General features: G+C 36.6%; 1 protein-coding gene and 1 long non-coding RNA gene across 5 annotated transcripts in view; one reads left to right on the forward strand and one right to left on the reverse strand.

The window, feature by feature from the left end:
* Nucleotides 1-12,502, reverse strand: part of LOC143231144 (adipocyte plasma membrane-associated protein-like) — a 31,660-nt gene extending 19,158 nt beyond the window's left edge. For 2 of the 4 annotated variants that reach the window (XM_076465781.1, XM_076465783.1), the window contains exons 1-3: nucleotides 12,364-12,501; nucleotides 12,072-12,215; nucleotides 2,671-2,786 (exon numbers count right to left, since the gene is read on the reverse strand). In XM_076465781.1, the coding sequence (XP_076321896.1) occupies nucleotides 2,671-2,786; nucleotides 12,072-12,215; nucleotides 12,364-12,380 (277 nt within the window). In that variant the 5' untranslated portion in view covers nucleotides 12,381-12,501. Of the gene's footprint in view, nucleotides 1-2,670; nucleotides 2,787-12,071; nucleotides 12,216-12,363 lie in introns of all 4 variants that reach the window. The other 2 variants (XM_076465782.1, XM_076465784.1) reach the window with 2 other exon arrangements.
* LOC143231145 (uncharacterized) overlaps nucleotides 1-21,367 on the forward strand; it is a 43,684-nt gene that overhangs the window by 11,177 nt on the left and 11,140 nt on the right. The gene's annotated exons all lie outside the window — the stretch shown is intronic.

The following is a 21,367-nucleotide window of genomic DNA, read 5'->3' on the forward strand; positions in this document are numbered from 1 at the left end:
TGTGACAGGTACCGGCGTTGGTAAAAGAGTAGCCCAAGAGTTGGCGGTGGGTGGTGATGACTAGCTGCCTTCCCTCTAGTCTTACACTGCTAAATTAGGGACGGCTGGCACAGATAGCCCTCGAGTAGCTTTGTGCGAAATTCCAAAACAAACAAACAAACAAGTGACAGGTACCTGGTGGGTATGCACAAATATAGTTTTGGTTTTGCTTCATGACGTAGGAACTCTGAGAAATAGACAGTTAACTGTTTACCAGCAATAACATATTTAATTGCGTTTATGTTTTTAATACACTATTAAGTTCAACATAATTAAAAGTATTTTGCTCCTGATTTTCGTTTGTATTCAATGTCCGGCGCACCACGTTGCAGTGTCCAACAGTAGTCAGCAAGCATTGACGGATTCCAGTTGCCCTGATATCATTTCTCCATTGTAGCAATGTCCTGGTGAAACTGAAGATTTCGATGAAACGATACGTGATGGGCAAATTTGGATGTGATTTTCGTGATCAGCAGCCAAATATCTATAAGGAACACCCAACAGTGTTCAAGAAGTAAAAACTTTGTTGTGCAGTGTAACTTACGACTAGATCTCAAATAATTCTTGGTTCACGTTAAGGAAAAAAAAAACGCAAGCTACTACTAATATCAACCAGTTTAACCAGTAATGTACGGTGTTTTAAGATGTCATTTATTTACACAATAATCGCGTATTTATAGACGAGTGTGAAGAATACAGAGTATCGACGCTATAAAATTTATTATTGATTATTCAATTAGTTCTTATATTACTATTATTATAAATATCACTGATTCACAAGTTTATAAAGATGTAACCATCGAATTTACCATAGTATTTCCGAAGCTTGTTTGTTTTTGAGCTACACGAGGACTATCTGCGCTAGCCGTCCCTAATTCAGCAATGTAAGACTAAAGGGGGCCTGGCATGGCCAAGCGCGTAAGGCGTGCGACTCGTAATCCGAGGGTCGCGGGTTCGCGCCCGCGTCGCGCTAAAAACATGCTCGCCCTCCAAGCCGTGGGGGCGTTATAATGTACGGTCAATCCCACTATTCGTTGGTAGAAGAGTATCCCAAGAGTTGGCGGTGGGTGGTGATGACTAGCTGCTTTCCCTCTAGTCTTACACTACTAAATTAGGGACGGCTCGGTGCAGCGGGCTAACAACCTACTCACTTAAATACCTGTTGAAGAATCAGCAAGCGATTGCGCCCCTATGTTCCTTGATGGTGATAACTATCTAACTAACTAAGACTAAAGGGAAGGTAACTAGTCATTACCACCCACCGCCAACTCTTAGGCTACTCTTTTACTAACAAATAGTGGGATTGGCCGTCACTTTAGAATGCCCCCACGGCTAAAAGAGCGAGCATGTTTGGTGTAACGGGGATTCGAATCACCGACCCTCGGATTTAGAGTCAAGTGCCTTAACCACCAGACCATGCCAGGACCTTGTACAGGATTTCTTACAGATTATTTCCAAATGTGTTAAGTTTGTTACCCGATTGCAGGAAAAAGGGGCTTCACCTAGAAAACAGCAACAAAAACATTACTTCAAATTCCCTTGATAAAAGTGCAATGCATACCAACTGGAATGCGGAATACCAGCTGCAAACACCCGATTCAGTATAGAAACAGGTACCTTACGGTTGTAGTAAGTCAAAATCAACTTATAACTGTCGTTGTTTGTTGCTAAGTACAAAGCTACACAATGAGCTAGCTATCAGTGCTGTGTCATCCGTGTTTATCAAATAAACCCTGATTTTTAAAATTATAAGCCCGCAGACTTGTCCACGGGCCACCGGGTCACGACTGCTGCGTCCAAGTGTCCAAGGAATTTAACGGTGATCCCAAAATGGAATTTCGTACTGTTCTTTTCGTTATCGTCTAGAACTAAACGAAAATAATGTAAAAATCCAGTTGTGACTATTAAGCCTTTTAGATATGTACAGTAAGAGTACCTTTTCGTTTGATTAATCTTATTTAATTATATTAATAATTTTTAATTATTCAATTATAATTCTTTGTTTTTTTTTGTTTTTTTTTGCTGAAGGTTCAGCAAGGGGTACTAACACCAATCGCAAAGAATTGGTGCAAAATCAATCCGAATGGGCAATATCAATGGTTGTAGTAGCACCAGACGTATCGGTCTTAATACACGACTATAATTACTATACCACACCACTGGTTGTAGTAGAACCAGATGTATCAGTGTTAATACACGACTATAATTACTATACCACACCACTGGTTGTAGTAGAACCAGATGTATCGGTCTTAATACACGACTATAATTACTATACCACACCACTGTTTGTAGTAGAACCAGATGTATCGGTCTTAATACACGACTATTGTTTTTGTTTGTTTTTGAATTTCGTGCAGAGCTACACGAGGACTATCTGCGCTAGCCGTCCCTAATTTAGTAGTGTAAGACTAGAAGGAAGGCAGCTAGTCATCACCACCCACCGCCAAGCTACTCTTTTACCAATAAATAATTGGATTGACTGACACATTATAACGCCTCCACGGCTGAAAGGGCGAGCATGTTTGGTGCGACGGGGATTCGAACCCGGGACCCTCAGATAACAAGTCGAATTAACACAATACATGTATCCACTAACTATTTAGAACTAATAATACACAATTCTTTTACCGTTATAGAAGGCTATCGATTCTGGTCCTTGCAGCTTTCCAGTAAACAAGTGTTCTGCTTCGCTGAGTTTTTCGTTAATCGCCAGGGGGCCCTCAAACGAAGTTGGTAAGTTAACACTAGAATATATAAGAATCAGTCAAACATGTGCTGATCATTTACTGATGACTTTCATGAGAAACAAAAAGTTATATTTATATAGGCTATACTTACGATACATATTTACTCGTTGAATTACTACCTTAACATGCAAATCGATTTCTTTATATTTCTGGGGTCCGTGGGGTAAACTTACATGTTTTAACTGTTGTTGGGATCCTCTTCACAGCCACCAAGAAGCTAGTGAGGCTTCAAGGACGCATGAACTTCATCCAACATAACATGAATCAAATGACATTACATAAAAATATACTTGAATGCAGTTTTACCTTTTTCTTGGTTAGAAATCCAACTATGCAACTAATGGTACATATAAATTCTATACATCTATTAGGTTGAGGAATAATTCGTGAGCGTTTTTAAATAATTTCATTCAAGCATTACATGCAAGACTATACAATACTTCAATGCATGAACACATTACACCCAAAACATATGATACTTTATTTCATGTAATACCTAGGTATATAGTATGCATTGTTGTAAACGAAATTGCAAGAAATTAAATGCGAAAAGCAGATGGTGTCGAAAATGCTCGATTTTGTCCTCTTGACATTCCATTTAATGAGCTGAAAATGAAAGCAAAAATTAAAGACATATGAAAATCAAACACACCATCTATTAGAGCAAAAAATTATCTACCAAATGACATGAAATAATTTGCGAAAGCGTTTCATTTATGAATATATTTTGTTCACTTGAAAAAAACGCTCACGAATTATTCCTCAACCCAATAGTAAAACATTATTTCTCGTTTAACAGTAGGGTCTTGTTTAAACATTCGAAATATTTTATTGAATAATAAGTTGCCGTACTAACTGTAATACGTAAATTAAGTACTTAAATTAAACTTACAAATTACGTTTTCCTCTTCTGGTAAGAATACTTGTTGTTGTTGTATTTGGAGTGCAAAACTACACAATTATAGCGTTGTAGATCCGTAAACCACCACAAGAATTATTTTTCGTCTCCCTGATAAACTGTATAGTTTAATAATTTCAACATTAGCACCAGTTGTTGTCAGAGGGGCGAGAGCCCGACATGGCCAGGTGGTTAAGGCATTCGACTCGTAATCCCAGGGTCGCAAGTTCGAATCCCCGTCACACCAAACATGCTCGCTCTTTTAGCCGTGGGGGCATTCTAAAGTTACGGTCAATCCCACTATTCGTTGGTAAAAGAGGTCCCCAAGAGTTGGCGGTGAGTGGTGATGACTACCCTCTAGTCTTACACTGCTAAATTAGGGACGGCTAGCGCAGAAAACCCTCGTGTAGCTTCATGCAAAATTAAAAAAACAAATAAACAGAACGGTGAGAACTTGAATTCATTTGTGCTTACGTGGGTGTGAAGATACAAATGAGAACAGCAAACCGAATAAATAAAATTACACTTAAATAAAACAAAGAAAACAGGAGATCAAAATTGTGCGTTCTTAATTTTAGAGTAAAAATATCTGAAAAAAGAAAAACCAGAGAAACATTTTAATCCACATCGTTACTGTAAGTCATTAAGGAAAAAACGTGATACAACACAAGTTTGTAACCATCACAGAAGAACGACGATACGACCAGTTCTGGAAAGGACTAGAAGATATAAACCAATCAACACAGTTTATATGCCCCCTTTTATTTGATCAAAACGTACATAAATCACTTCACACATCAGTAAAATAAGGCCACAGTAACATATCCTCTGTTTAGAGTAGTTTTTAACGGAGTAAGTTCAGAAACATAACCACCGATAACTGGTATTTTACAACTTATTAATAAACAAGCCATTCACCTGAGTACCAACTCATAAGAACAAGATCAAGACATAGAAATCTCACTCTGTGAAATACCACTAAAGATACACATCAAAATAAGGTCACCAAGATCTATGTTTTCACATCATGGTGTTCTTACTGGTCGAATCTTTTGGTTATCTTGAGCATAGCCTACCTAAGGTAGTAAAACCTTAGGCGTAACCTATACATGGTACGTTTTGCAGCCAACAATACTTTTGAACTAAATTATTGTTATGAATCATGCTCTCGTATGTGGCTTTAATCTATCCATAAATACCAAGTGTATTTTTAATTAATCCCCAGGAAATCTGTCTCCTGTTGATTGGAAACACACAGAATATTACAATGGAAGTGACTGAACATCATTATATGCGATTATTTTAATACAAATGTTTATTGTTGTAATAACAACGACTAGCGCTCAACCGTAGCTTGTTTACTCGAGTGATAACTGACAAAAGTTCAACCTTACACCCTTTTCCTTGGTCCAATACATGGAAACTATTAACGTGTTAGAATGACATTAAACAATTTCAGTAACTCGGTCAAATCTGGTTCAGTAAATGATAACTAGTATTATTAGAAAACCAAGCTTTCTGTACTAAACTTCACTGAAAGATATTTGACCAGTAACTCATCTCCCTATGCTAGCATTAGAACATGAGAATTACACCGGAACTCAGGTGGGTGTCACGAGCTTGAAATGTTTGGGAATATCTGTAGTAATTGACTGCTTCGGGTAAGGGTAAAACACAGTAACATTTGGTCAAGTTATTACGTATTAATGAGACATCCAGGAATTAACACATCTTGAATTATTTATATGCGATATAGTAACAACTTATATCTCCCACTGACTCCAGTCTTATTATAAAGACGTACTCATAGCTTAAAAGTGCACGCGTGTGTGGGAGGGGTTGGGGAGAGAATTTGTAATATCGCATGGATTCGGATCCGAGTTGACAGCTTCGAAATCTGTATTCTACTAGAGGGCCAATTCGTGCCCAAGCAGTTTCTAAAATGATATACCAGATTAGGCCTAACACTAAACATATTAACAACTCCAAACTCAGATATTTACAGTTTTTCATAAATCTATTTTTTGTTTATTTCAACGATTGTACGCTCAGTATATTAATTAGTAAATGTTGTAACTTTGTGGGTGAGGCAATATGAACTTTTATTGTCCTACTCTCATGCAGCGCTATCTGAATTTCGTTTTCAAAGACTTATCCTTTTATTTCAGTTTATTTATCGTTATTTTAAGAAATTATTTGATAGTTATAATATTTACAGAAGTTTAATTTCCCATACTCAACGTCTTAACTAGCATTCCAATGCAAGAATCCTTGTTAAGAACACTTAGCTAAATACTTATTACAATGTTTGTTATTGTGTAAAAACTGTAAGCCTGTTCATGTTGACAATGTAGTTTTCAAATTTATTTTTTGTTTAAAAAACTAGGCTGCGTCAAGATGGACAAGTTAATGGATTTATATGAAAATTATTTGTGTGTGTGTGTGTGTGTGTGTGTGTGTGTTATAGCAGAGCCACATCGGGCTATCTGCAGAGTCTTTATATTTTTTGTACAAACCTTATTTGTGTAGGATTGAAACAGGCATTGCAAGTTCTGATACACTTGAGTTCCTCAAATAAAAACTCACGATTACCTCGCTTAGTAACTAAACTGTCAATTACTAACAAGTGATAAATAGTTGTTGTTTGTTTTTTTTAATATTAGATTTGCACATTAAACAGAGCATCTTCGAGGTCTTCAACCTTAAATACTGCAACAGAATTTTCTACACGACTCGACCAACTTTTTCTCGGTCTCGAGCGTTATTTACTGAAATGTTAATGCATTCTCTACTAAAGAACACTACGAAGATATTACGTCTTTAAATTACATCGAAAACAACATCTTAAGTCTACTTTGAAAGCTGCCATTTAAACGTGGAAACTTGACGAACTACCGCTACACGATAGGCCTCAAAATTGAGGTTTCTTTGCAGTTAAGCACAAAGCCACATAATGGGGAAAACTGTGCTCTGCCCACCACGGGTATCGAAACACGGTTTCTAGAGTTATGAGTCCTCTGTTCCACTGGGGAGGGGGGGGGCTGTAGACTTAAACCTGAAATGCTCTCATCATGCACCTCCGATTTCGATCCGTAACAGGCAAATTCGTTTGTTTATTAATTTCGCGCAAGCCTACACGAGGGCTATCTGCGCTAGCAGACCCTAATTTAGCAGTGTAAGACACAAGAGAAGGCAGCTAGTTATCACCACCCACTGCCAAATCTTGGGCTACTCTTATCAACGAACAGTGGGATTGACCATAACATTATAATGTCCCTACAACTTAAAGGGCAAGCATATTTCATGTCACGGGGATTCGAACCCGCGACTCTCAGATTACGAGTCAGGGTCTTAACCACTTGGCCATTGCTACAAAAATTCGAATATTGGGTATAAAAATACTCTCACAAACGATATTAAAGATTGGGCGGAAGTGAATATTCTTTAATATCGAAAGATCACGAGAAACTTATTAACAAAGTTTTCACTGCCGCCGAACTTTGAAACGTTAAACTGCTTCAACTTAAATTTAATTCTATCATCGAAGATAGCCCGAGGTTAGAGACTTGTGTCTCTTCACTCTTCTTACAAATATCTGATATTGATTCCTTTAAAAGGAGTAAGTACAAGGTGAAGCAGGAATTACCAGCCACAAAAAACTTAAGTGCACGATGAAAGAGGAATGAGTAGATGAAAACTAGATATAAATACTCAATGCTTTGCACACTATGCAATCGGTATCTTTAGGGAGACAACTCTTATATTGTATGAAGTGAAGAAGTTAAAAAATCCATACACATAATATTATTTATATTACACATATTCATAGTTAAGTTACTTTGAAAAACACTAAGATCTATTTAAATCGATGCTTTATTTTCAAAAGCTGCTTTTCAACTGGTATAAAGTTTATAAATGCTTAGTAGATGTTGTGTCAGTCTAGGCATACATTTGTCAATTGCCACGAATTATATATAGAGAGAGCTTAAGTACACACAGACTATACTTACTGTACTGTCAAACAAATCTCCATGACAATTTCCAGCTGCAGTTTAACATTTCACATCTCGAACTAATGCGATCAAATAGCCCATAGATACAGTAAATCATCGTAACCGTATCAGCTAGATACTAGCCATGTTTATTATCATTATAATAAATTTAGGCCCCATATAAAATAATCGTTTGTCTGTAGTTATGTATAAAAAGCCAGAAAAGATAAATAAAAAACTGGGAATTTAAATCCTACAAATATGGATAATAAAGTGGTAAGTAAACAAAGCTGGAGATACTGTAGACATTATTTACTTCAGCCACAAATCCACATTTTGACTCCGCCAAACGTGATTATAGCTAGCAGCGTGAAACCAAAATAGAGGTTTGTAACTTGAGTAAATAATGTCTACAGTATCTCTAGCCTTGTTTACTTACTATTTTTATAATCCATATTTGCAATTTTAAATTCCTAATTTTTAACTATTTTTGTATATATGGATGTGTGATGTTAGCATATAGTAATTAAAATTAACACTAAAGTTAATTAAAAAAAATATTTAATTATTTTGATTATAATTGATATATAATATGATATAGTGGGAGTGAGCGACCTTGCAGACGAACACAGTCAACAATTAGCGAAAAGCGTGCTGGGAAATAGCGCATGTGCTGAATATCTTCGAAGCCAAATATGTTTTACAGTTTTGCAAGTTATGTCCCATGTAGAATTATTACAATTAAAAATACACACAGAGAAAGTCTAGGGCTACGTGTCACTGTTTTCATTTTAATGGAAATTAAATGCAACACGAGTGATTTTTCGAATGGCAACCAATATGGCGTCTGGCGAAGAGCAGTTGTTCGGACGTCAGGCTTAGGAATTACCTTATACTTCAGTGTCTGTTGTAGGATTGATTCCGCCGTCCTTCGCTGCGTTCGTAAGTACGCGATTTATTTCCACGTATGTAACTAGGAAACAACACACACAGGTATGATGTTTCATATCGTAAAGCTCTGCGCGTTCCAATCATCGAATTTTCCTTTATTTTTAAGTACATACGAAGTTGAAGTTGTTAGACAAGCCACACAAAACAGATGGATGTTACACGAAGCCTTTGATTTGGAAAGGGCGACATACAAGGTTATAAAGACAAAAAAGAAAAATCATTACCTTGGTAGTAAACAATTAATCTATTTCTAAAAACGACCAATACCAATTTGTGTATGCAAAAAAGTACACAAAGTTTATTGTCATACCTATAAAACTAAAAGATAAAACACGATTTTCCGAGTTGAACTTAAACTAGTTTTTAACTTCTTTGCGTGACAATAGGGTTTTTCTGACCTTTTTTTTTTGATCTTCCGTCTTTGTAATGCTGGTTCAACGTTTCTTAAAAAAAAACGCGTAAATGGTGCGTGCTCATTTCGATCCGAGGCAAATTGAAGGGGTGGGAAGCCGGCAATGCTCGCGGCTCATTTCTCGAAGGGGTCCTAAAACACATTAGCATTCAAGATTGGTTTACTTTGAATTTCGCGCAAAGCTACACGAGGGCTATCTGCGCTAACCGTCCCTAATTTAGCAGTGTAAGACTAGAAGGAAAGTAGCTAGTCATCACCACCACCAACTGCCAATTATTGAGGTACTCTTTTTACCAACGAATAGTGGGATTGACCGTCACATTATAACGCCCCCACGTCTGAAAGAACGAGCATGTTTGGTGCTACGGGGATTCAAACCCGCGACCCTCAAATTACGAGTCGAACGCCTTAACCCACCTGGCCATGCCAGGCCAACACTGAAGAGTACTTACCAATTGGGTTTACTAACTAATGACTTTTTAGATCAAATTTATTTCTCCCTTGAACTGAATCGGATACTATATCATTAAATAGAGGATTTTTATTCAACAGCATGGCTTAAATTTCATTGCTATATTAATCCTTCGTGAATAATAATATAAATAATAAAGACTAAAAAAAAATTGCTCAAAGTTGAGTCGGAACAAAACCAGGCTAATCTAGTTCAATAGATTTTCACAAAGCCACGATTTCGTGGGGAACCTGCGCTATCCGTCCTCAATTTTGAAGTGGTAGACCAGACTAGAGGGAAGATTGCCAACACCACCCACCGCCAACTCTTGGGTGGCTCTTGTTTTTATTTGTTTGAAATTAAGCGCAAAGCTACACAATTGGCTATCTGTGGTCTGCCCACCCCGGGTATCAAAACCCGGTTTCTAGCGGCGCAAGTTCGCAGACATACCGTTGCACCACTGGGGAGGACGTATTCTTGTCAAACCGAATAATGGAATTATATATACACACACACACACACACAAATCGCTGCCCTCACCTTAGAATCTCAAATCGATTTCAAAAGGCACAGAAGTGTTTGATTGCCTTAAGAACCTGAGAAATCTCTTTTCATTCCTGGATTAAATATAGAACTATCACTTTTAACACGCGTAATCACTAGAACATGATCCATACATGGCTTATATGTAAAGTTCCCTTTCGGTTATGTACCAAAAATTATGGGAAGACATGTCCTCCTCAAGATATTCCTAAAATATTTGTATTAAGCTTAACCCTGAGAGTTCAACAGCCATATACGGGAAACTCAGACATAAGATGATTGTTTTTTTCAGTATATACATAACAATAATTTTATTTTAGTTTCTAGTTGTTTTTCTCTATATATACATCGGAAAATTAATATCGCCAGGGGACGTTTAAGTTTCCTTCCTTCTTGACAAAGTTAGCAAGTAGAATAAGACGTGCAATGACACGTGTCTAAAGGAGAGTCCAGCGTTATTTCATTTTAATAGTACTAAATACTTGTAAAAACGTAAATGTTCGAGTGGGACAAAAGTTCAAACGTTCACGACGCAAACAAAGCTAGCTCAACAGTTTAACAGTACGAATGCATATCAAAAGTCATGGTACATGTTTAGGACAGGTAACTTGCGTGGCATTGCAAGTCACTGGAAAACTGATACGCATTTTTAACTAACTTTCCTTTGTGGGCCCTACATAAAGATTCACAACAAAAGAAAAATATAACATTTTGACATGACGCACACCACTGCTGACGACGCTTTTCACATAATAGCTTATTTGGTAAGGTCTAGTATTGTGCAAAAAGCTTAGCAAGTAATAACAGTTAATTGTTATTTTGAATTTCGCGCAAAGCTACACGAGGGCTATCTACGCTAGCCGTCCCTAATTTAGTGGTGTAAGACTAGAGGGAAGGCAGCTAGTCATCACCACCCACCGCCAACTCTTGGGCTACTCTTTTACAAACCAATAGAGGGACTGACCGTCACCGAGCATGTTTTGGTGCGACCGGGATTCGAACTCGTGACCCTCGGATTACGAGTCGAACGCGTTAACCAACCTGGCCATGCCGGGCACAGTAATAATAGAAAGATAAAGATATATATAACGGGCTCACGATAAAAAACGTCAAAATAGATTGAAAATACTGCCACTGTTACTACACCAACTTACTGTCACGTTATTCTCAACCAGATATGGCGTCTACAGACCCAATAATGTGCACTCGGTACACTTGCATAGCACCCTCTCTCTCAGGCGTCTCCTCCCCCTCATTTTTACCCTAACAGCGTGTTTCCTGCTGAGAATGATTTAAGCCTTTTAATAATAATAATACAAAATTTGATCTGTTATCTAAGGCTGCATAAATATACATATCCGTCTTAGCTTAAGGAAAAAGATAAATGTCCCATAGTGCAACGCGCCCCCAAATCCTTTAATTTGACAATGGGTATGTTTACTTTACTGTACAATATCTGGTTATCATTCACCTTAAGGAAACACACACACACACTGGTTTTAATTAAGTTGCATCAAACTTTGTCTACAAATGAAAAGAAAAACATATTCAAAACATAACAGAAAAAAACATTTACGGTTCGTTTTCTATAGCTATTCAGTTTCTGATCTCTACTGAACAAACACCTTGCACACAATATGGAATAAATTCCTTCTGCTAATATTATTCTGTTTACCGTTCTGTAATAACTCGCATGCTATGCTTTAATGTTAAATTAGTAACATCTTTTTAACATGATCTCAAATATTTTCAGAGATAGGCACTTGAAATCGACGATGTTGTAATCACAACAAAAAACAACAGCTTGATACTGCTGAAACAGGAGTGCTTTAGTACGAAATTATTTGTGTGTGTTTTTCTTATAGCAAAGCCATATCAACCTATCTGCTGAACCCACCGAGGGGAATCGAACCCCTGATTTTAGCGTTGTAAATCCATAGACTTACCGCTGTACTGGCGGTCTATACGAAATTAAACTTTACTTAATATTTTAATATCGTACGTCAAAACGCTAAGGTCATCTTTTGTGCCTTACCTGTACGGTTGAGGGTCAAATTCGACGAGACCGGGATGATAGCCGATAAACAAAATTAGCAACACAACCAAACTAGAAGCCGTAACTACATGACGTAGCACGCTTCCTTCTAAAATCCCATAAACATGAGGGTATTTGACATTTCTGAAAATAAATTAAAAATTGTACATTTTAATATTACTGAAATGGATCAATATTAAAGCAATAAATGGCTTTTAAAATCATAACTAATGTTTAGCACATTTTACTTAATCTAAGAAAGGTTGCTATATTTAACGAAAACAAAATTAACCTATTCACACACGACATTGCCTTCTTCTTGCTTCCTACTAACTTTAAACTAGTCTGAGAGCAGCTTCTGTGCCTGCTATTTATTCAGCAAAGGAACCATTGTCGTCATATTGACGTCATATATCCAAACCAATAAGAACACACCTAACATAGAAGCACGAGAGAAAAAAGCGTGAATTTGCGGAGATGAAACAATGAGTTATTTACTAACATATGCTTAATCAGCCAAAGTAACCCAATTAAGAAAAAAAAGAGATATTCTATCTCTTCCTGTCTTGTCCATAAAAAAATAAAATTTTCAATTTCTCTAGATAAACGCTGTTCATTGTCCCAAACACCCAAAAACATTTATAAATGAACTATCGGTATCAAGTTCAAACTGCAAACGGTAGACTAAAATTTTGTTGAACAAAATATACTGGGGTTACTTTTGATTATTTTTAGTTCAGATTAAAAACTGTAGTCGAAAATACACCACGAAAGATATGAGAAAAATGTGTTCGACTGGTTGAACCAAACCTGAACTTTCACGCACAGAAACTGGTTTTGAGGTTCCGTGCAAGGCTAAACTTAAAAATCTTCACAGTAATACGAATACAAGCAAGTGCAACTAGCCACCTCCCTCGGACGAATATGAAACTTAGCACTACCAGCCAAACTAAAATGGCATAGATGCTAGTTGGTACGTTGTTTGTAGTTAACCGCAAAGCTACACAATGGGCTTTTTGTGCTTTGCTTACCACGGGTATGGGAGCTCGGTTTCTAGCGTAATAAGTCGTCAGATTTTCTGCTGTGCTAACTGGGGGAGAGAGAATTTCACCTCTCGTTAAGAGGGTCGTTTCGTGTATCATCCATCAATATTTCATCAATATTGTATCATGTATCAATATTTTTAATTTCGCGCAAAGCTACACGAGGGCTGTCTGCGCTAGCCATCTCTAATTTAGCAGTGTAAGACTAGAAGGAAGGCACTTAGACATCACCACCCACCGCCAACTCTTGGGCTACTCTTTTAGCAACGAATAGTGGGATTGAACGTCACATTAAACGCTCCACGGCTGAAAGGGCGAGCATGTTTGGGGTGACGGGGATTCGAGCCTGCGATTCTCAGATTATGAATCAAGTGTCTTCACCACGTGGCCTTGCTGGGCCACGTTTACTGTGTCACAATAAAAAAGATAACAACAAAAATATTTATTTTAATACCAGCATAGCACCAGTTTGTTTTTTTCTTAAATATGAATAACGGTTTGTAGGACATTTACCTCAGTCTAAATTCGCTATATCAGAACTCGCCCAGTGTTCCACTCCGGATTTGTACAAGTCTCTCAGATGCGATGCTGTAGGTTTCTTATGAATCTCCAAAGTTTATTGCTTTATGTGAACGAACATTCCACTTTTTCAGAGAAAAAAAAAAATCCCTGTGACGTCAGAGTATCTCGTTTTCTACTACACTTCTCGTGCGTACCCTAACGAGCGTTACGTTGCTGTGATGCTACCTTGCTTACAATTAATTTTAAAAAATAGTCCTTAATTTCAGCAAATCCAGAATGTTTCGAGCGTTAGTTATATAATTCTATTTAACTTTAAACATGAATTTATTCATTAGTTATGTAGTTTCTGGTTGCTATTTAAACTCCAATATATTTTTTTTTCAAGTTTTAGTGGAACTGTGCCAGAATTATGCAAAGATCTAATTATGTTCGGTTCCCTAAACAGTAACTATTGTTTGTTTGTTTTTTTGAATTTCGCACAAAGCTACTCGAGGGCTATCTGTGCTAACCGTCCCTAATTTAGCAGTGTAAGACTAGAGGGAAGGCAGCTAGTCATCACCACCCACCGCCAACTCTTGAGCTACTCTTTTACCAACGAATAGTGGGATTGACCGTCAAATTATAATGCCCCCACGGCTGGGAGGGCGAGCATGTTTGGCGCGACGCGGATGCGAACCCGCGACCCTCAGATTACGAGTCGCACGCCTTAACGCGCTTGGCCATGCCGGGTCCAAAACAGTAATTAATAACAAGAAGAAATCACACTCCGACTGCTTCCAAAATATCCAGTGTTTTCTGTTCACATGTGAATCTGACTTAAGATTATCAGGAACTGCGTTTAGAAGTATTAGAGCATTATTGCTGATTTAGTTAGGGATTGGAGTTAAAACGGGTCATATGTGCTTACATATGTCTAGGTGGAGGTACGAAAAAAATAATAAAAATACTCTTTCTGGACAGCTTCAAACAAGAGTGTTACACTTCAATAAGCCAAAAACATGTGATAGAAATCACTTCAACTGTTAACGTTTTTCCCCCTTTTTAATTAGCCCGTTGTAACTACAAAATAAAAGGCATATAAAAATAGCATTTTAAATCTATCCTTCGTCTTCCACAAGCCATTTCCCGAAATGTTTTTCGTGCAATACCAGAAGCTATCAGTTGGGATGGGCGATGAGAGACAAAAGAATCTTTGAAATGTTATTGAAATATGCAAAATAATACTTTAAAAGTTGTGATTTAACAAAATAAAAACAGTTGTCTTGATATTTTCACATATTTTAGGCCTAATGGTTTCTAATGCTTTTGCCACCTCTCGGCGTTTTTGTGAACAGAATTTACGTATAAAATGAAATACACAAGCGCCGAAAAGGTTTATTGTTCAGATACACACGGCGTAGTTTGTTTTAGGGTAATACCTGGGCCGTCATTTTTGACAAGCTGCACACTAGTGGTCTAGTGTGAATCAAAATTTAATTTAAAAGTAAAATATGGCCACATTACACAAAAGTATTGTGAAACAAAAGAACAAATAATGGAATAAAACGGTTCTAGTGGCAAGAACACATGCCACGAATATACCCGCCAATTTGTTTCTCTGCTTTTACATACTTCCCGCTCCATGCAGCTCCTGCATGGATCAATGTAAGTGTAAAACAAATTCAAACCAAACTCCAAACATTACAGAATACACTAATTACATCAGGATACAGAGTGCCTAAAACCACTTCATCAAAGTTCATACACAATTACTCAAATACACAAACAATACCAGATAGACTTCTACATAGTACAATAAAATATTTTGATAAAAATTGGCGAAAAAATGAGTTGTTATGCGAACTAGACAGGTATTACATATATAATGAAGAGAGACCTAAACATCTTTCTCCGTTAAATCTATACATTAGATCGTTAAGACAAAATCATTTAAAATAATAATAGTAGCACGAGAATACAGATAAAATAAAACAGGCCACCTACGTTCTAGACTTATTAATTAAAAATAATAATAATAATAAATAAATCAAATAACAATATAAATGGACATTGTCCTGAAAAGGACCTGACTAAATTTATGATATCACTCCAGCCATTCTGTATTTAAATCGAAATATATATTAATCTGGCCACTCCAACAAAGTCATGGAAGGAGGAAGAGGTCGAGTGTACCTGACCCTCCTGGGTATACACATAAATATAACCAAATACCAGAGAGAGAGAGAGAGTTACATGCTCGACTTAACTGACCGACAGAAATATATAATTTCAACTTCAGAGCTCGATGGTGTCACACAGAGGTAGTTATTCCATGACAGTAAACGTGCTTGCACTGTCGATCCGAAGATTCGAGGTTCACGACTCGCTTCTACATAAACGCTTTCTGCGTCACTTTATCGGCTTTGGTGCGATGCAAAAGGGACAGTTGAATCGAATTACGCGATTGGCTAGGCACAGGCACACGGGGACCGTGCTCCAGTTTTGATTCACAATGACCCGAATCTCTAGTTAATGTCTTGAAAAATCAGAACATAAAAAAAAACCATGACTGGTATCATACTGAAATGCCGAAAATTCCATAGTCCATGGGCATGAGTCCCGAAACTTTAAAGCACACAATAGCCCCTTTGGATCAGACAAGACTAGTTTAGAAAGTTATAGCGAGTGCCACTTGATAGTTACCTTTCCTCTAGTCCCACGGTATGCAACATGGTCGCCATTCGCCACATGAGGCGAAGTGACTATTGACTTGTGGCGAATTGGCGCTCTAGTTCTACCATCTAGACCCGGCATGGCTAAGCGTGTTAAGGCGTGCGACTCGTAATCTGAGGGTCGCAGGTTCGCATCCCCGTCGCGCCAAACATTCTCGCCCTTTCAGCCGTGGGGGCGTTATAATGTTATGGTCAATTCCACTATTCGTTGGTAAAAGAGTAGCCCAAGAGTTGGCGGTGGGTGGTGATGACTAGCTGCCTTCCCTCTAGTCTTACACTGCTAAATTAGGGACGGCTAGCACAGATAGCCCTCGTGTAGCTTTGCGCAAAATTCAAAAACAAACAAAACAAACATCTACATCACCCCTCACTGCCTGCAGACAGTTGTGAGAAGGTGACTGCTCTCCGAAGTAAAGAAAATAATAATTGAAATATAAAAATAAGAATAAAAAAAAATATGGTACTACCATTTGTAGGTAAGTAAGTTAAAAACTTGCCTCTTGAAGTTAGCATTCCAGCCCCCGTTATGGTAGAAAGGCACTAATTGGTAGTCCAGTAAACGAATTATATTAGTGAGCAAGCAGTCAATCTTTCTGAAGTATTCAATAAAAAATAATAAAATTACCCTAATCTGCTTGTATATTATGTACTGTATTTTCTTACTTGCAAAATTTCGATTAGGTTCGTAAACGTCATGGATGACTAGGTCTTGAAGATTTGTTTGCCAGTCATTCTAAAACTTGTATACTATTTAGTGTTATATATTTCTTTGTAAGGTGTACCACTACTTAGTGTTTTATGTTCCCATATAACACTAAGTAACAGTACATCCATTCTGTTCACTTGATCCTTACCAACTGAACCATAAATTTCAAGTGTTTCAAGTGAAATTATAACACAGTAATTTGCATAACGTTCCTACACGTTATTTGATTGTTATGGATTGGTACAAGAAACCTGAAGAAAATAAGCTCCCGATAAAGACACTTATGTTTGTGTTTTTTTCTAATGTACAATATTATCGTGGAACACCAGTAGGTGCATGACGCTAAAAATCGGTCTTCGATCCTCTTGGTGGGTAGGAACACAGATTGCCCACTGTGTATCTTTGCGTTTAACAACCAAATCAAATATTTGGAACATGTCTTCAAACCTTGAAACAAAGTAAGCGAAACGTCGTACCTAAAATTAACTCACTTGAAGAAGTGTTGTTCGCTGTTAAAAGGATCTTCAATTTCCCTAAAAATAGTCCACTAAAGACCTCATAACAGAAGATGTGTTTGAAAGTAGGGCAGAACTTTTATATATATGAAATGTAACTTTCATGCGAAGTTTGCGTCGATGTGACTTTAAACAAAAGAACTAAAATTTAACGAGTTCTAACAACATGTTTTGGGAAGTTAGGGCGCACACGTGGTCGTTTTTTGTAGACGTGCGACTGGAAACTAACAAACCCTTTTGTTATATCCACTTATCTTAACTGTAGAAGAAAAATGAAACATGTTAGGTAGCAGCTATAACAAGTGGAGCTTAGCAACATTTGTTACATTCACCTTGAACTGGGGTTTTATGGTTACTGTTGTTTCTTTGTTTGTTATATCTAAAAAGTGTTAGCGTTATTACTACAGTAATTAATTTTAAAAATAGTAACATAACTTTGTGTTTATCCACCATACAAAATATATATCCTCAGCACTTATGAGTTAGAAGCCTATCTTGTTGATGTATCACGCCTGAGCAACATTTGAGACTTAGAAAAACCTTCTATTGATGTATCACATACAAGTAACATTTGAGACTTAGAAAAACCTTCTATTGATGTACCACATACAAGTAACATTTGGCAGATAAAAGAATATTCTCTTGATGTACCACCCACAAGTAACATTTGAGAGTTAAAAGAACATTCTCTTGATGTACCACAGACAAGTAACATTTGAGTTAAAAAATGAACATTCGGTTAATGTACCACACAGAAGTAACATTTGAGAGTTAAAAGAACATTCTTTTGATGTACTACAGACGAGTAACATTTGAGAGTTAAAAGATGAACATTCGGTTAATGTACCACACAGAAGTAACATTGGAGAGTTAAAAGAACATTCTGTTTGTCTATGACACTTTACCGCTGATATAGGAATGCTGCAATTGGTTGTTTCGTTTTAAGATCTGCTACACGTATAGAAATTGTATTATTGGATATTATAAAAGTAACCATTATCATGTCAAGAAACCTTGAACAAAATAATTACGTCTCAAAATTTGTGCCTTTGTAAATGTAAATCACAAAGTATCCACTCGCTATGTAATAATACCCATTTTATCGCGATAGATTATTCATTATTAATGAGATTATTTTAATGCAAATAATACTACATGAACCGATAAGCGAAACATTATTTGGAGGAAATCAGGTAATGAAACATTTTTACGCGGTGAAAAATAAATAAATAGAGGTTTTACATAAATTCATCATTGTGTGAAAGTCATTATTCATACGTTTTTTGTTTGCAACGATATAGCTAATTATTAATATATTAGCTGGAGTACACGTCTCTTGAACGGAAGTTATGTAAATTCATGATTAATGAAAGATTATTTTAGGGCATTAAAAGTTGTTTCATTTATATGTGCTTGTAAAAAAACGCCCGTAGAAACTACAAAACATAAAATGTGAAACAGCAGATTTGCATGTATCTCGCCATGGACCCTACAAACCACAGTACCAAATTGTGAAGGTCTATTACCATGATCTATTGATGTTGTTAGGCCAGCTGTTTATATTGAATACTTTGATATACATGTTGATTTGTTATAAAAGTTTGTTTTTTATTCTTTAACTTTTTGATAACTTCTGTGATATATCAGCAAAATAATTAATTCAGAAATTATTTAGATTTAGATTTTTTTTTTCATGAGAAGTTTTACTTACTTGGTCTTAATATAAGTTATTGCACGTCACGTCCGTATTTTAGGCTTAACTATAAAACAAATAGTACTTTTATGTTCTCTTGTCGCAATGTGATAAGTTAAATATCATTTCATTTACATTTTAGTTGTTCAATGATCATCTAAGTTTTTTTGTTTTTTTTTTACATTGAGTTGCAGACAAAAACGAAATAAAAATTACAAAGGATATCATTAAAGTAGTGTTTCAGTTAAGCCTTATCTTTACGTTTATGTATTAGGACTAATGCTTAAATTGGACTATAAAAGACTAATGCTTACCTACTATTATTAACGTTAAGAGTCAGATAATATTTTGTTACTTTTCTATAAGTGGAACGCGTAGTATTTAAACTACGGAACTAAAGAAATGTGAACTGTAATTATTTTATTGAAAAAGTTACGTTTTTCACTTCATATAGTCTTCCATTCGTTGCGATTAAATGACGAAATCCATCCATCGTTAAAACTGAACTGCTCTTTTGACGTTCAGATTATAATGTTCGATTAATGTTTCCCATTATTTTCGTCAAACATTCAAATATGTAAGCAATAAGTTAGTGTAGAATTAATTTCTTTGTTGTAATTAGTTCTTAAATTACAAAATAATTTGTAGTAATTTTGCTATTCCAAAACTATTAAATTACATGTCAGATTAAAATAATCCTTCAAATATGTTAAATTTTAAACGCATACTTTAAACAAGTGATTAAATTAATGAAAATACAATTAACTGTAGCATGTAAATCATATTAGCAGTTTCTTCATTTCAACGCAGGCCCGGCATGGCCAGGTGGATTAAGGCGTTCGAGTCGTAATGTAAGAATCGCGGGTTCGAATCCCGGTCGCACCAACCATGCTTGCCCTTTCAGCCGTGGGGGCGTTATAATGGGACCGTCAATCCCACTATTCTTTGGTAAAAAAGTTGGCGGTAATGACTAGTTGCCTTCCCTCTAGTCTTACATTGCAAAATTAGGGACGGCTAGCGCAGATAACCCTCGTGTAACTTTGCGCGAAATTAAAAAAAACAAACAAGAAACACGGTAAGAAAGATCGACGGCGTTTAGCCAAATTTACGTGGCCTTTCCCGATGAACTTTCAAGGAGAAAATTATTGATTCACAATTCCAAGGGAAATTCAAAAATACTGACGATAGTTACACTGCCAGTGTTGTGTGTGTATGTATGTATATATATATATATATATATATATAAAGTGATAAAAAGAAAAATGATATTTTAATGTGAATAAAATTGTTATTACTTGATGTACAGGAAGGAATATTTACAGAATTTCTAAACACCCCTCATTTATGAGAGGATATATACTAATTTTTAATAACAGTACCTTGTATGCAGTGAGTTTATGCAGCTAATTTTTGTGGTTTGGTTTGAATTTCGCGCAAAGCTAGACGAAGACGATCTGTCCCTAATTTAGCAGTGTAAGACTATAGGGAAGGCAGCACTACCCACCGCCAACTCTTTTATAAACATTTAGTGGGACTATTTAAAACGGCTGAACAGGCGAGCATGTTTAGTGTGACAGGGACTCGAACCCGCGATCCTCAGATTTCCAATCGAGCGCCCTAACCACATGGCCACGCCGGGACTGACGTGTATGCGCGTGCGTATGTGAAGGAGGACAGTCAGAAAACAAAGCTCCTTTGTTATTAATGGTGGGTTAATAATAATAATGTTTGTTAATACAGATGAGCAATTCGACGATATTTAATCAATGGTTTAATCAAAGACTGTATAAAGATAGAAATTAATAGATGCAGAAAAGTTCACAGATTTCATTTGTTTCGTTTTGTCTCAACATATATATCACGGTACTAGAAACAATATGAAAAATGATCTTGTTTCCTGCTCTGGGCTATCTATGGGTAATCGAACCTGGATTTTAGAGTTATAAGTGTTTACAATAACCGCTGTCCAACCGGACCTTGAAAACTGATGGTATGCTGTTTTGGCTGTGTAGCATTGGTGTGACATGTGATGCTTGAAACAGCTACATCTTAAAAGGTCATGATGTACTTACAAAATCGAGGCGGTTACTGCTCTGACGAAATATG

Source organism: Tachypleus tridentatus, chromosome 10 (assembly GCF_004210375.1).
Source record: "Tachypleus tridentatus isolate NWPU-2018 chromosome 10, ASM421037v1, whole genome shotgun sequence".
Taxonomy (NCBI): domain Eukaryota; kingdom Metazoa; phylum Arthropoda; class Merostomata; order Xiphosura; family Limulidae; genus Tachypleus; species Tachypleus tridentatus.